General features: G+C 43.6%; 1 protein-coding gene across 3 annotated transcripts in view; it reads left to right on the top strand.

Moving 5' to 3' along the window:
- The window catches only part of LAMA2 (laminin subunit alpha 2), a 1287603-nt gene that overhangs the window by 1153038 nt on the left and 118843 nt on the right, over positions 1-15722 (top strand). For all 3 annotated transcript variants that reach the window (XM_077289387.1, XM_077289386.1, XM_077289385.1), the window contains one exon: positions 13174-13312. In XM_077289387.1, the coding sequence (XP_077145502.1) occupies positions 13174-13312 (139 nt within the window). The remainder of the gene's footprint in view (positions 1-13173; positions 13313-15722) is intronic.

The following is a 15722-nucleotide window of genomic DNA, read 5'->3' as shown; positions in this document are numbered from 1 at the left end:
CAGGCTTCAAAGGCCTAACATAAGAAAATGGGCTGGCTGTAGGCACTTTATAATTGGTTCCAGGGGTACACGGGCAGCAGTGGTCTGGTCAGTGGAGGAGTATTTAAAGTAGGGACCGCAGACAGGCTTCAAAGGCCTAACATAAGAAAATGGGCTGGCTGTAGGCACTTTATAATTGGTTCCAGGGGTACACGGGCAGCAGTGGTCTGGTCAGTGGAGGAGTATTTAAAGTAGGGACCGCAGACAGGCTTCAAAGGCCTAACATAAGAAAATGGGCTGGCTGTAGGCACTTTATAATTGGTTCCAGGGGTACACGGGCAGCAGTGGTCTGGTCAGTGGAGGAGTATTTAAAGTAGGGACCGCAGACAGGCTTCAAAGGCCTAACATAAGAAAATGGGCTGGCTGTAGGCACTTTATAATTGGTTCCAGGGGTACACGGGCAGCAGTGGTCTGGTCAGTGGAGGAGTATTTAAAGTAGGGACCGCAGACAGGCTATCAAAGGCCTAACATAACAAACAATAGGCTCATGGCAGTTTCACAGCGGTTACATGGATACACGGGCAGGCAGCTTGGTGGTGAGTGGAGGAGTATTTAAAGTAGGGACCGCACACAGGCTATCAAAGGCCTAAAATAACAAACAATAGGCTCATGGCAGTTTCACAGCGGTTACATGGATACACGGGCAGGCAGCTTGGTGGTGAGTGGAGGAGTATTTAAAGTAGGGACCGCACACAGGCTATCAAAGGCCTAAAATAACAAACAATAGGCTCATGGCAGTTTCACAGCGGTTACATGGATACACGGGCAGGCAGCTTGGTGGTGGTGAGTGGAGGAGTATTTAAAGTAGGGACCGCAGACAGGCTTCAAAGGCCTAACATAAGAAAATGGGCTGGCTGTAGGCACTTTATAATTGGTTCCAGGGGTACACGGGCAGCAGTGGTCTGGTCAGTGGAGGAGTATTTAAAGTAGGGACCGCAGACAGGCTATCAAAGGCCTAACATAACAAACAATAGGCTCATGATGGCAGTTTCACAGCGGTTACATGGATACACGGGCAGGCAGCTTGGTGGTGAGTGGAGGAGTATTTAAAGTAGGGACCGCAGACAGGCTATCAAAGGCCTAAAATAACAAACAATAGGCTCATGGCAGTTTCACAGCGGTTACATGGATACACGGGCAGGCAGCTTGGTGGTGGTGAGTGGAGGAGTATTTAAAGTAGGGACCGCAGACAGGCTTCAAAGGCCTAACATAAGAAAATGGGCTGGCTGTAGGCACTTTATAATTGGTTCCAGGGGTACACGGGCAGCAGTGGTCTGGTCAGTGGAGGAGTATTTAAAGTAGGGACCGCAGACAGGCTATCAAAGGCCTAAAATAACAAACAATAGGCTCATGGCAGTTTTACAGCGGTTACATGGATACACAGGCAGCTTGGTGGTGAGTGGAGGAGTATTTAAAGTAGGGACCGCAGACAGGCTATCAAAGGCCTAAAATAACAAACAATAGGCTCATGGCAGTTTCACAGCGGTTACATGGATACACGGGCAGGCAGCTTGGTGGTGAGTGGAGGAGTATTTAAAGTAGGGACCGCACACAGGCTATCAAAGGCCTAAAATAACAAACAATAGGCTCATGGCAGTTTCACAGCGGTTACATGGATACACGGGCAGGCAGCTTGGTGGTGGTGAGTGGAGGAGTATTTAAAGTAGGGACCGCAGACAGGCTTCAAAGGCCTAACATAAGAAAATGGGCTGGCTGTAGGCACTTTATAATTGGTTCCAGGGGTACACGGGCAGCAGTGGTCTGGTCAGTGGAGGAGTATTTAAAGTAGGGACCGCAGACAGGCTATCAAAGGCCTAACATAACAAACAATAGGCTCATGATGGCAGTTTCACAGCGGTTACATGGATACACGGGCAGGCAGCTTGGTGGTGAGTGGAGGAGTATTTAAAGTAGGGACCGCACACAGGCTATCAAAGGCCTAACATAAGAAAATGGGCTGGCTGTAGGCACTTTATAATTGGTTCCAGGGGTACACGGGCAGCAGTGGTCTGGTCAGTGGAGGAGTATTTAAAGTAGGGACCGCAGACAGGCTATCAAAGGCCTAACATAACAAACAATAGGCTCATGATGGCAGTTTCACAGCGGTTACATGGATACACGGGCAGGCAGCTTGGTGGTGAGTGGAGGAGTATTTAAAGTAGGGACCGCAGACAGGCTATCAAAGGCCTAAAATAACAAACAATAGGCTCATGGCAGTTTCACAGCGGTTACATGGATACACGGGCAGGCAGCTTGGTGGTGGTGAGTGGAGGAGTATTTAAAGTAGGGACCGCAGAAAGGCTTCAAAGGCCTAACATAAGAAAATGGGCTGGCTGTAGGCACTTTATAATTGGTTCCAGGGGTACACGGGCAGCAGTGGTCTGGTCAGTGGAGGAGTATTTAAAGTAGGGACCGCAGACAGGCTTCAAAGGCCTAACATAAGAAAATGGGCTGGCTGTAGGCACTTTATAATTGGTTCCAGGGGTACACGGGCAGCAGTGGTCTGGTCAGTGGAGGAGTATTTAAAGTAGGGACCGCAGACAGGCTATCAAAGGCCTAACATAACAAACAATAGGCTCATGGCAGTTTCACAGCGGTTACATGGATACACGGGCAGGCAGCTTGGTGGTCAGTGGAGGAGTATTTAAAGTAGGGACCGCAGACAGGCTATCAAAGGCCTAAAATAACAAACAATAGGCTCATGGCAGTTTTACAGCGGTTACATGGATACACAGGCAGCTTGGTGGTGAGTGGAGGAGTAGTGCAAGGAGTGTCTGTCCCAGTACTCCCAAAATATAAATAGATGTTAATGTCTCGCAAAACAACCAAAACAAAAAAAAAAGGTGGCATACTTAGGTACAGGGGTGGGCTCATCTACTGAGTTTCTGACATTGTAATTTGGCAGTAACTATTTAATGGTGCCAATATAGGACACAGACACAGACTACTTTAAGTTGCATCATAGATGTCTACAAATTTGTATTGTCAGTGCCAGACATTGAATGATGTCAGCGAATAGACTAAAGATTGGTGGAGCTGTGCGACATAATTTTGCACGTGGTAGAGCACATTTTGAGCTGGGGTAGGGGGGAACTCTCTTGAGGCCGGCGGGACCGCCCCAGGGCCCCTCATGTTACAACGGTGTGTCTGACGTTGGGTGCGCACCACCACCGCCAGAGACACTACATTGTACTATGAGGGACCCAGTAGCAATGCCGTCAACCAAAAGCGAGCACACCCACCTCTTCAGACAAACAGCAGTCTCACGGGTGCTTGCGCCAAGTCGCGATACCACGGCCCCGTGTGGGGAGTTTTGCCATTTAGGGAGGTGTAAACATGTCGTATGCTGTACAATCAGCTGCAGCAAATTAGACATTAGAAAAGTAATTCACAGGCAAGAGCTTTTCATAGGAAAGCTAGGTGTCGGCCGGGCAAGGTGGGGCAAAAGATTTCGAAATCCAGTTGTGGTTCATTTTAATGAATGTTAGATCGTCAACATTTTGGGTAGCCAGACGAGTCCTTTTTTCGGTTAATATTGAACCTGCAGCACTGAATACTCTTTCTGATAGGACACTTGCTGCCGGGCAAGCAAGCTCCTGCAATGCATATTCTGCCAATTCTGGCCAGGTGTCTAATTTGGAGGCCCAGTAATCAAATGGGAATGACGGTTGAGGGAGAACATCGATAAGGGATGAAAAATAGTTAGTAACCATACTGGACAAATGTTGTCTCCTGTCACTTTCAATTGATGCAGCAGTACCTGTCCTGTCTGCGGTCATAGCAAAATCACTCCACAACCTGGTCAGAAAACCCCTCTGTCCAACGCCACTTCTGATGTGTGCACCCCTAACACTCCTAGTCTGCTGCCCCCTGGAGCTTGTGTGAGAACGATCACGTGCGCTGTGTGCTGGGAATGCCTGAAGCAAACGGTCAACAAGAGTTGATTGTTTGGTTGCTAATATTAGTTCCAAGTTCTCATGTGGCATAATATTTTGCAATTTGCCTTTATAGCGTGGATCAAGGAGGCAGGCCAACCAGTAATCGTCATCGTTCATCATTTTCGTAATGCGTGTGTCCCTTTTTAGGATACGTAAGGCATAATCCGCCATGTGGGCCAAAGTTCCAGTTGTCAAATCTCCGGTTGTGATTGGTTGAGGGGCAGTTGCAGGCAAATCTACGTCACTTGTGTCCCTCAAAAAACCAGAACCCGGCCGTGACACGCAACCAATTTCCTGTGCCCCCGTGAAAGTTTCCGCATTAAAAATATACTCATCCCCATCATCCTCCTCGTCCTCCACCTCCTCTTCGCCCGCTACCTCGTCCTGTACACTGCCCTGACCAGACAATGGCTGACTGTCATCAAGGCTTCCCTCTTCCTCTGGTGCAGACGCCTGCTCCTTTATGTGCGTCAAACTTTGCATCAGCAGACGCATTAGGGGGATGCTCATGCTTATTACGGCGTTGTCTGCACTAACCAGCCGTGTGCATTCCTCAAAACACTGAAGGACTTGACACATGTCTTGTATCTTCGACCACTGCACACCTGACAACTCCATGTCTGCCATCCTACTGCCTGCCCGTGTATCCTCCCACAAATAAATAACAGCACGCCTCTGTTCGCACAGTCTCTGAAGCATGTGCAGTGTTGAGTTCCACCTTGTTGCAACGTCTATGATTAGGCGATGCTGGGGAAGGTTCAAAGACCGCTGATAGGTCTGCATACGGCTGGCGTGTACAGGCGAACGTCGGATATGTGAGCAAAGTGCACGCACTTTGAGGAGCAGGTCGGAGAACCCAGGATAAGTTTTCAATAAGCACTGCACCACCAGGTTTAAGGTGTGAGCCAGGCAAGGAATGTGTTTCAGTTGGGAAAGGGAGATGGCAGCCATGAAATTCCTTCCGTTATCACTCACTACCTTGCCTGCCTCAAGATCTACTGTGCCCAGCCACGACTGCGTTTCTTGTTGCAAGAACTCGGACAGAACTTCCGCGGTGTGTCTGTTGTCGCCCAAACACTTCATAGCCAATACAGCCTGCTGACGCTTGGCAGTAGCTGGCCCATAATGGGACAACTGGTGTGCAACAGTGTCATCTGCCGATGGAGTGGTTGGCCGACTGCGTTCTGTGGAAGAGCTGTAGCTTCTGCAGGAGGACGAGGAGGAGGAGGAGGGGGTGCGAACGCCTACAGCCAACTGTTTCCTAGACCGTGGGCTAGGCACAACTGTCCCTAAATTGATGTCGCCTGTGGACCCTGCATCCACCACATTCACCCAGTGTGCCGTGATGGACACATAACGTCCCTGGCCATGCCTACTGGTCCATGCATCTGTAGTCAGGTGCACCTTTGTACTCACAGATTGCCTAAGTGCATGGACGATGCGCTGTTTAACATGCTGGTGCAGGGCTGGGATGGCTTTTCTGGAAAAAAAGTGTCGACTAGGTAGCTCGTATCGTGGTTCAGCGTACTCCATCAGGGCTTTAAAAGCTTCGCTTTCAACTAAACGGTAGGGCATCATCTCTAACGAGATTAGTCTAGCTATGTGGGCGTTAAAACCCTGTGTACGCGGATGCGAGGATAAGTACTTCCTTTTTCTAACCAGAGTCTCATGTAGGGTGAGCTGGACTGGAGAGCAGGAGATCGTGGAACTTTCGGGTGTGCCGGTGTACATGGCAGACTGAGAGACGGTTGGAGACGGTATTGTTTCCGCCGGTGCCCTAGATGCAATATTTCCTCCTACTAAACTGGTGATTCCCTGACCCTGACTGCTTTTGGCTGGCAAAGAAACCTGCACAGATACTGCCGGTGGTGCGGAAAATGGTGGCCTTACAGTGACGGAAGGGATGTTGCGTTGCTGACTAGCTTCATTGGCCGAGGGTGCTACAACCTTAAGGGACGTTTGGTAGTTAGTCCAGGCTTGAAAATGCATGGTGGTTAAGTGTCTATGCATGCAACTAGTATTTAGACTTTTCAGATTCTGACCTCTGCTTAAGCTAGTTGAACATTTTTGACAGATGACTTTGCGCTGATCAGTTGGATGTTGTTTAAAAAAATGCCAGACTGCACTCTTCCTAGACTCGGATCCCTTTTCAGGGATTGCAGACTGAGCTTTAACCGGATGGCCACGCTGTCCTCCAACAGGTTTTGGCTTTGACACGCGTTTTGGGCCAGATACGGGCCCGGCAGATGGAACCTGTTGCGATGTTGATGCCTGCTGCGGCCCCTCCTCCACCTCCGCTTCTGAACTACTGCCGCCTGCACCCTGTTCCCCCAATGGCTGCCAATCGGGGTCAATAACTGGGTCATCTATTACCTCCTCTTCGAGCTCGTGTGCAACTTCGTCTGTGTCACTGTGTCGGTCGGTGGTATAGCGTTCGTGGCGGGGCAACATAGTCTCATCAGGGTCTGATTGTGGATCTGTACCCTGAGAGGGCAATGTGGTGGTCTGAGTCAAAGGAGCAGCATAGTACTCTGGCTGTGGCTGTGCATCAGTGCACTCCATGTCAGAATCTACTTGTAATGGGCATGGCCTGTTAAATGTTTCACTTTCTAAGCCAGGGACGGTATGTGTAAAGAGCTCCATGGAGTGACCCGTTGTGTCGCCTGCTGCATCCTTCTCTCTTGTTGTAGTTTTTGCTGAGGAGGACAAGGAAGCGACTTGTCCCTGACCGTGAACATCCACAAGCGACGCGCTGCTTTTACATTTACCAGTTTCGGAAGAGGAGGCAAAAGAGCTAGAGGCTGAGTCTGCAATGTAAGCCAAAACTTGCTGTTGCTGCTCAGCCTTTAAAAGCGGTTTTCCTACTCCCAGAAAAGAGAGCGTTCGAGGCCTTGTGTAGCCTGACGACGAAACTGGCTCCACAGCTCCAGACTTAGGTGGAATATTTTTATCCCCACGACCACCTGATGCTCCACTACCACTACCATCATTACCAGCTGACAATGAACGCCCACGACGACCTCTTGCACCAGACTTCCTCATTGTTTAAAAATCGTAACCAAACTAACTTTATTTGTTGCTGTCAAACAACTTACACGGTGAGCTATAACTTCAGTATGATTTCAATATCCCTTAACAGGTTGGTGAGACCACAAGGAAAATCAGGCACAATGTTACACACTCTGTTTTCTGTGACACCAAATCACAGAGATGACACACACGCAGGACTGTCACTCAAGCACTAATGTCAATATTAATCTCCCACCTAATTTATTTTTTTTTTTTTCTCTGTGAGACTTTAGAAACCAAATAATATTTAAAAAAAAAACAAAAAAACAAGGCTTTCTATGGCCCACTGAATGAGAGATGGCACGCACAGGAGTGGCACACAAGCCCTGACTGAGGCCAATATTTTTCTCCCACTGATTGATGTAGTGTTTTTGTGTTGAGGTTGATTTTAAAACACAAATGAAGGAAAAAAATAAAAAGGCTTTCTATGGCCCACAATTAGAGAGAGAGGTGGCACACCCAGGAGTCAAGACTGGCACACAAGCTGAAATGGCAATATTACTCTCCCACTGTTTTTTTATGTATTTTTTTTTTATTTTCAGGGAGACTTTAGAAACCAAATAATATTAAAAAAACCAAAAAATAAATAGGCTTTCTATGGCCCACTGAATGAAAGGGAGAGAGGTGGCACACCCAGGAGTCAAGACTGGCACACAAGCTGAAAGGGCAATATTACTCTCCCACTGTTTTTTTATGTATTTTTTTTTTTTATTTTCAGGGAGACTTTAGAAACCAAATAATATTAAAAAAACCAAAAAATAAATAGGCTTTCTATGGCCCACAATTAGAGAGAGAGGTGGCACACCCAGGAGTCAAGACTGGCACACAAGCTGAAATGGCAATATTACTCTCCCACTGTTTTTTTATGTTTTTTTTTTTATTTTCAGGGAGACTTTAGAAACCAAATAATATTAAAAAAAAACAAAAAAACAAGGCTTTCTATGGCCCACTGAATGAGAGGGAGAGAGGTGGCACACCCAGGAGTCAAGACTGGCACACAAGCTGAAATGGCAATATTACTCTCCCACTGTTTTTTTATGTATTTTTTTTTTTTATTTTCAGGGAGACTTTAGAAACCAAATAATATTAAAAAAACCAAAAAATAAATAGGCTTTCTATGGCCCACTGAATGAAAGGGAGAGAGGTGGCACACCCAGGAGTCAAGACTGGCACACAAGCTGAAAGGGCAATATTACTCTCCCACTGTTTTTTTATGTATTTTTTTTTTTTATTTTCAGGGAGACTTTAGAAACCAAATAATATTAAAAAAACCAAAAAATAAATAGGCTTTCTATGGCCCACAATTAGAGAGAGAGGTGGCACACCCAGGAGTCAAGACTGGCACACAAGCTGAAATGGCAATATTACTCTCCCACTGTTTTTTTATGTTTTTTTTTTTTATTTTCAGGGAGACTTTAGAAACCAAATAATATTAAAAAAAAAACAAAAAAACAAGGCTTTCTATGGCCCACTGAATGAGAGGGAGAGAGGTGGCACACCCAGGAGTCAAGACTGGCACACAAGCTGAAATGGCAATATTACTCTCCCACTGTTTTTTTATGTATTTTTTTTTTTTATTTTCAGGGAGACTTTAGAAACCAAATAATATTAAAAAAACCAAAAAATAAATAGGCTTTCTATGGCCCACTGAATGAAAGGGAGAGAGGTGGCACACCCAGGAGTCAAGACTGGCACACAAGCTGAAAGGGCAATATTACTCTCCCACTGTTTTTTTATGTATTTTTTTTTTTTATTTTCAGGGAGACTTTAGAAACCAAATAATATTAAAAAAACCAAAAAATAAATAGGCTTTCTATGGCCCACAATTAGAGAGAGAGGTGGCACACCCAGGAGTCAAGACTGGCACACAAGCTGAAATGGCAATATTACTCTCCCACTGTTTTTTTATGTTTTTTTTTTTTATTTTCAGGGAGACTTTAGAAACCAAATAATATTAAAAAAAAAACAAAAAAACAAGGCTTTCTATGGCCCACTGAATGAGAGGGAGAGAGGTGGCACACCCAGGAGTCAAGACTGGCACACAAGCTGAAATGGCAATATTACTCTCCCACTGTTTTTTTATGTATTTTTTTTTTTTATTTTCAGGGAGACTTTAGAAACCAAATAATATTAAAAAAACCAAAAAATAAATAGGCTTTCTATGGCCCACTGAATGAAAGGGAGAGAGGTGGCACACCCAGGAGTCAAGACTGGCACACAAGCTGAAAGGGCAATATTACTCTCCCACTGTTTTTTTATGTTTTTTTTTTTTTTTCAGGGAGACTTTAGAAACCAAATAATATTAAAAAAAAAAAAAAAAATAGGCTTGCTATAGCCCACTGAATGAGAGATAGCACACACAGCAGTGGCACACAAGCCCTGACTGAGGCCAATATTTTTCTCCCACTGATTGATGTAGTGTTTTTGTGTTGAGGTAGATTTTAAAACACAAATGAAGGAAAAAAATAAAAAGGCTTTCTATGGCCCACAATTAGAGAGAGAGGTGGCACACCCAGGAGTCAAGACTGGCACACAAGCTGAAATGGCAATATTACTCTCCCACTGTTTTTTTATGTATTTTTTTTTTATTTTCAGGGAGACTTTAGAAACCAAATAATATTAAAAAAACCAAAAAATAAATAGGCTTTCTATGGCCCACTGAATGAAAGGGAGAGAGGTGGCACACCCAGGAGTCAAGACTGGCACACAAGCTGAAAGGGCAATATTACTCTCCCACTGTTTTTTTATGTATTTTTTTTTTTTATTTTCAGGGAGACTTTAGAAACCAAATAATATTAAAAAAACCAAAAAATAAATAGGCTTTCTATGGCCCACAATTAGAGAGAGAGGTGGCACACCCAGGAGTCAAGACTGGCACACAAGCTGAAATGGCAATATTACTCTCCCACTGTTTTTTTATGTTTTTTTTTTTTATTTTCAGGGAGACTTTAGAAACCAAATAATATTAAAAAAAAAACAAAAAAACAAGGCTTTCTATGGCCCACTGAATGAGAGGGAGAGAGGTGGCACACCCAGGAGTCAAGACTGGCACACAAGCTGAAATGGCAATATTACTCTCCCACTGTTTTTTTATGTATTTTTTTTTTTTATTTTCAGGGAGACTTTAGAAACCAAATAATATTAAAAAAACCAAAAAATAAATAGGCTTTCTATGGCCCACTGAATGAAAGGGAGAGAGGTGGCACACCCAGGAGTCAAGACTGGCACACAAGCTGAAAGGGCAATATTACTCTCCCACTGTTTTTTTATGTTTTTTTTTTTTTTTCAGGGAGACTTTAGAAACCAAATAATATTAAAAAAAAAAAAAAAAAAAAAAATAGGCTTGCTATAGCCCACTGAATGAGAGATAGCACACACAGCAGTGGCACACAAGCCCTGACTGAGGCCAATATTTTTCTCCCACTGATTGATGTAGTGTTTTTGTGTTGAGGTAGATTTTAGAACACAAATCACGGAAAAAATAAATAGGCTTTCTATGGCCCACTGAATGAAAGGGAGAGAGGTGGCACACCCAGGAGTCAAGACTGGCACACAAGCTGAAAGGGCAATATTACTCTCCCACTGTTTTTTTATGTTTTTTTTTTTTTTTCAGGGAGACTTTAGAAACCAAATAATATTAAAAAAAAAAAAAAAAAAAAAAAAATAGGCTTGCTATAGCCCACTGAATGAGAGATAGCACACACAGCAGTGGCACACAAGCCCTGACTGAGGCCAATATTTTTCTCCCACTGATTGATGTAGTGTTTTTGTGTTGAGGTAGATTTTAGAACACAAATCACGGAAAAAATAAATAGGCTTTCTATGGCCCACTGAATGAAAGGGAGAGAGGTGGCACACCCAGGAGTCAAGACTGGCACACAAGCTGAAAGGGCAATATTACTCTCCCACTGTTTTTTTATGTATTTTTTGTTTTTTCAGGGAGACTTTAGAAACCCAATAATATTTTAAAAAATAAATAAATAGGCTTTCTATGGCCCACTGAATGAGAGGGAGAGAGGTGGCACACCCAGGAGTCAAGACTGGCACACAAGCTGAAAGGGCAATATTATTCTCCCACTGTTTTTTTAGGTTTTTTTTTTTTTTTTCAGGGAGAATTAGAAACCAAATAATATTAAAAAAAAAAAAAAAAAAATAGGCTTGCTATAGCCCACTGAATGAGAGATAGCACACACAGCAGTGGCACACAAGCCCTGACTGAGGCCAATATTTTTCTCCCACTGATTGATGTACTGTTTTTGTGTTGAGGTAGATTTTAGAACACAAATCACGGAAAAAATAAATAGGCTTTCTATGGCCCACTCAGTGAGAGATGGCACACACAGGGATGGCACTGTAGCAGAAATGCCAATCTTAATCTCCCACAAAAAAAAAAAACAAAAAAAAAAAAAAAACTGTCCTACAATTACTATCTCCCTGCAGTAATGTAAGCCAGGTATGGCAGGCAGCAATAGGAGTGGACTGATGCACAAATTAAATAAAAAGTGTGGAAAAACAGAAAAGATAGCTGTGCAGAAAGGAAGGAACAAGAGGATATGTGCTTTGAAAAAAGCAGTTGGTTTCCACAGTGGCGTACACACAGCAATACAGCTATCACGGAGCCTTCTAGGGCAGCCCAATGAGCTACAGCGCTGAGGGGAAAAAAAAAAAAAAATAGCTTCCACAGTCCCTGCACACCGAAGGTGGTGTTGGACAGTGGAAATCGCTGCAGCACAAGCGGTTTGGTGGTTAGTGGACCCTGCCTAACGCTCTCCCTGCTTCTGATGAAGCGGCAGCAACCTGTCCCTAAGCTCAGATCAGCAGCAGTAAGATGGCGGTCGGCGGGAACGCCCCTTTATAGCCCCTGTGACGCCGCAGACAGCAAGCCAATCACTGCAATGCCCTTCTCTAAGATGGTGGGGACCAGGATCTATGTCATCACGCTGCCCACACTCTGCGTTCACCTTCATTGGCTGAGAAATGGCGCTTTTCGCGTCATTGAAACGCGACTTTGGCGCGAAAGTCGCGTACCGCATGGCCGACAAGCACAGGGGTCGGATCGGGTTTCATGAGACGCCGACTTAGCCAAAAGTCGGCGACTTTTGAAAATGATCGACCCGTTTCGCTCAACCCTAGTTTTCAGGATTAGAAATCCTGACTGTTTTTTTGTAAAAACACCATCCATAGGTTGTGTGTGACTTTGAGGCTCAGACCTATTCACTCCGTTACTGCTCCATTACAGACCCATCAAAACACATTGACAGGAGTAACAGTGTTTCTCTACAAAATCTTCCATTTTTTGTAATACAGAGCAACCTATTCTAGTAAGGGACACTTCAATCAATTTTAATAATTTTAATATTAAAGTTAAAACCGTTCTGTAACCTGAAAGAAGTAGAAAAAGAAATAGTATAATTCTTTCTGCAATTCTTCTGCCACTAGTCTTCTTAAATTTTCACTGGTTCCATGTATTTCTATTAAAATGTTGAAATGTCACAATGCAATATCACCCAATGGCTGTCATAAAAACAATTAGTGACTAATAATTAAAGGGGCTGTCCTGTGTTAAGCCACAAGTCTGCAGTCACTCTATGTGACTGCAAACTTTTATATCCTCACACTGCCAGGAGCAGGTGCTCATGTGACCGCAATTATGCGACATAAATACTTCTTGCCACATTCAGACTAGACAAGGCTACAGCCATTTAGACCGAATATGGTCGGGAGTTTATATATCACATACTTGCGGTCATATGACCGCCCGCGGCTGACACCAGCCACGGAGAATCCTCACAACACACAATGCCTTCGATGTGAGGATTAACAAGTCTGCAGTCACATAGAGTGCTTGCTGACTTGAAGTTTAAAACCAGACCATGCCTTTAAGCAATACAATAAATATACGGAACTGATAAGGACTACAGGTAGAGGGACAGTACAAGAATTTCAGTGGTTTGTATACTAAAAGGTCTTTTACTTTTTAAGTCTAGGAAAGTTATTTGATCCAATGATAGTAAATGTAATTATACTATAGATTTTTTTATATCCTTTTCATCAGATTTGATTAACTGCTTGATGCCCAAGTTTTATTCAACCACTTATTATTTATATTGTAATTATTATTTTCCAGCCAATTTCTCGATTGTGGACATAGATTCAAATGAAGAGGAAAAAGTAACTGCTATATCAACAGGAAGTAATTTTGGCCTTAACCTAAAATCTGATGAGAAAATCTATTTTGGTGGCCTTCCTGGATTAAGCAGTTTAAGGTAATGTCTGTATATTGTAGTCACGTAGCCTGCAGACTTAAAGAAGTTGTCCACTACTTGGACAATTCCTTGTCATATGCCACGCTTGGCCCGGATAAAATAAAATAGCTCACACTCACCTCCCATGCCGGCACCGTTCCCTTGATGTTGGCACTCGCTCTCCCCAGGGCTCCTGTGCCGTTGTTGTGGCACGTGACCCTGGCACCCAATCAGTGTTGGCATCACTGTCCCACCTTCTGACAAATTGCACATGAGGAAGAAGTCCAGGCTGCAGCTGATCCCAGACTTCCTCTCCACATTTAATTTGTCTAAAGTGACAGTGATTGGGCGCAGGGCACCACGTGTCATGCAAATGCACAAGAGCCCCGTGAGTGCTGATACCGTGAGAATATCACCGGCACAGGAGGTGGGTATAAGCTTTTTTATTTTATCGGGTATGGTGGGGTATGAGAAGGTGTTTTCCTTTGTGAAAAGTCATTGATATATGTTCTATTAAAGCATAAATATTTTTTTGCAGACTAGGGAACAGTCTCATCACCATGTATTCCAGTGAGTTTGCATTTAGAGAAGGGACTGTGTGCAAAGATATGTTATCGCTTGCAAAAAAAATGCAAAAATGAAAAGGATGAAGTATGATGCAAACAATTATTGCATGGGATATCTCATGCTCATATTTAAAGATTGTGCTCACATGGATTTTATTATCACAATTAATCATTTGTACTCTTCCATGGAAGTGCAGTTAACATCCTAATAGCTCTGCTTCATATCCATATTCCTTCTTCCTTCTTCTACATTGATATATTTATAAAAATAGCATGATCACCAAAAGTATATTTAAGTGGCAACAAGTCTTATTTTGAGATGTACTTTGTAATGCAATTCAATCTCTGTGACCAGCAGCTGGGACCTGCGGATTAACGTACATATAAAAAGATCACTTAGAGATAACTTATTAATATTTACATTGCATTATCACTCCATCTTGGCACCCTATGAGTGAAATATATGCATTATTCTCTGTGTAGTGACTGTATGTCTGGAGGATTTGACTGAATGAGATGACTGTAAATGCACAATTGCTTAGTGACATTGTAAATGAATTTCCAATGTAAAACATTGCTAAATTGGTGTAAGGGGGATAACGCTTCTCCTTGTGATGACCGCAAAGGAGGCATAAAGAGATTTATAATGCAATGTTCCTCTGGAAATTTTAATATGAAAATTTCCTTTTCAAAAAGGAAGAGGTAAGTCTCCTAACACCCACTTAGCACTCTCCACAGAGAGAAATGTTACCCTTTAGACCCTCTGCCAGAGGCCTCTCATGCAGCCAAATCAGACATCTGTTTTATACACTGATGAGGGGCAAACAGCCAAACACTGATATCTGCAAATTGAGTTTCTGGGTTTGCTTTATATCTTAAGTAATGTGTCAAGGCTCATTAAAGGATTGATATTGACTTTTAGGTTTGTTACATCCAATATGTGGCACTAAATTGGTGAATTAAGGATTCCAGCATACATAATCAATGTTGGACTCGTGTACCAAAGGCCCACCAGTAGCATTGACTCTGGGGCCTTATTTTCAGTAAAATTCAAATATGACATTACTTACATTCACAAATATATATTGTGGTACAGTACAGACCAAAAGTTTGGAAACACCTTCTCATTTAAAGATTTTTCTGTATTTTCATGACTATGAAAATTGTACATTCACACTGAAGGCATCAAAACTATGAATTAACACATGTGGAATTATATACTTAACAAAAATATATGAAACAGCTGAAAATATGTCTTATATTCTAGGTTCTTCAAAGTAGCCACCTTTTGCTTTGATGACTGCTTTGCACACTCTTGGCATTCTCTTGATGAGCTTCAAGAGGCGGTCACCGGGAATGGTCTTCCAACAATCTTGAAGGAGTTTCCAGAGATGCTTAGCACTTGTTGGCCCTTTTGCCTTCACTCTGCGGTCCAGCTCAACCTAAACCATCTCAATTGGGTTCAGGTCTGGTGACTGTGGAGGCCAGGTCATCTGGTGTAGCACCCCATCACTCTCCTTCTTGGTCAAATAGCCCTTACTCTGCCTGGAAGTGTGTTTGGGGTCATTGCCCTGTTGAAAAATAAATGATGGTCCAGCTAAACGCAAACCGAATGGAATAGCATGCCGCTGCAAGATGCTGTGGTAGCCATGCTGGTTCAGTATGCCCTCAATTTTGAATAAATCCCCAACAGTGTCACCAGCAAAGCACCCCCACACCATCACACCTCCTCCTCCATGCTTCACGGTGGGAGCCAGGCATGTAGAGTCCATCCGTTCACCTTTTCTGCGTCGCACAAAGACACGGTGGTTGGAACCAAAGATCTCAAATTTGGACTCATCAGACCAAAGCACAGATTTCCACTG

Source organism: Ranitomeya variabilis, chromosome 2 (assembly GCF_051348905.1).
Source record: "Ranitomeya variabilis isolate aRanVar5 chromosome 2, aRanVar5.hap1, whole genome shotgun sequence".
Lineage (NCBI taxonomy): Eukaryota > Metazoa > Chordata > Amphibia > Anura > Dendrobatidae > Ranitomeya > Ranitomeya variabilis.
Note: the sequence above shows the minus strand (reverse complement) of the source record. Positions and strands in the feature narration are given on the sequence as shown.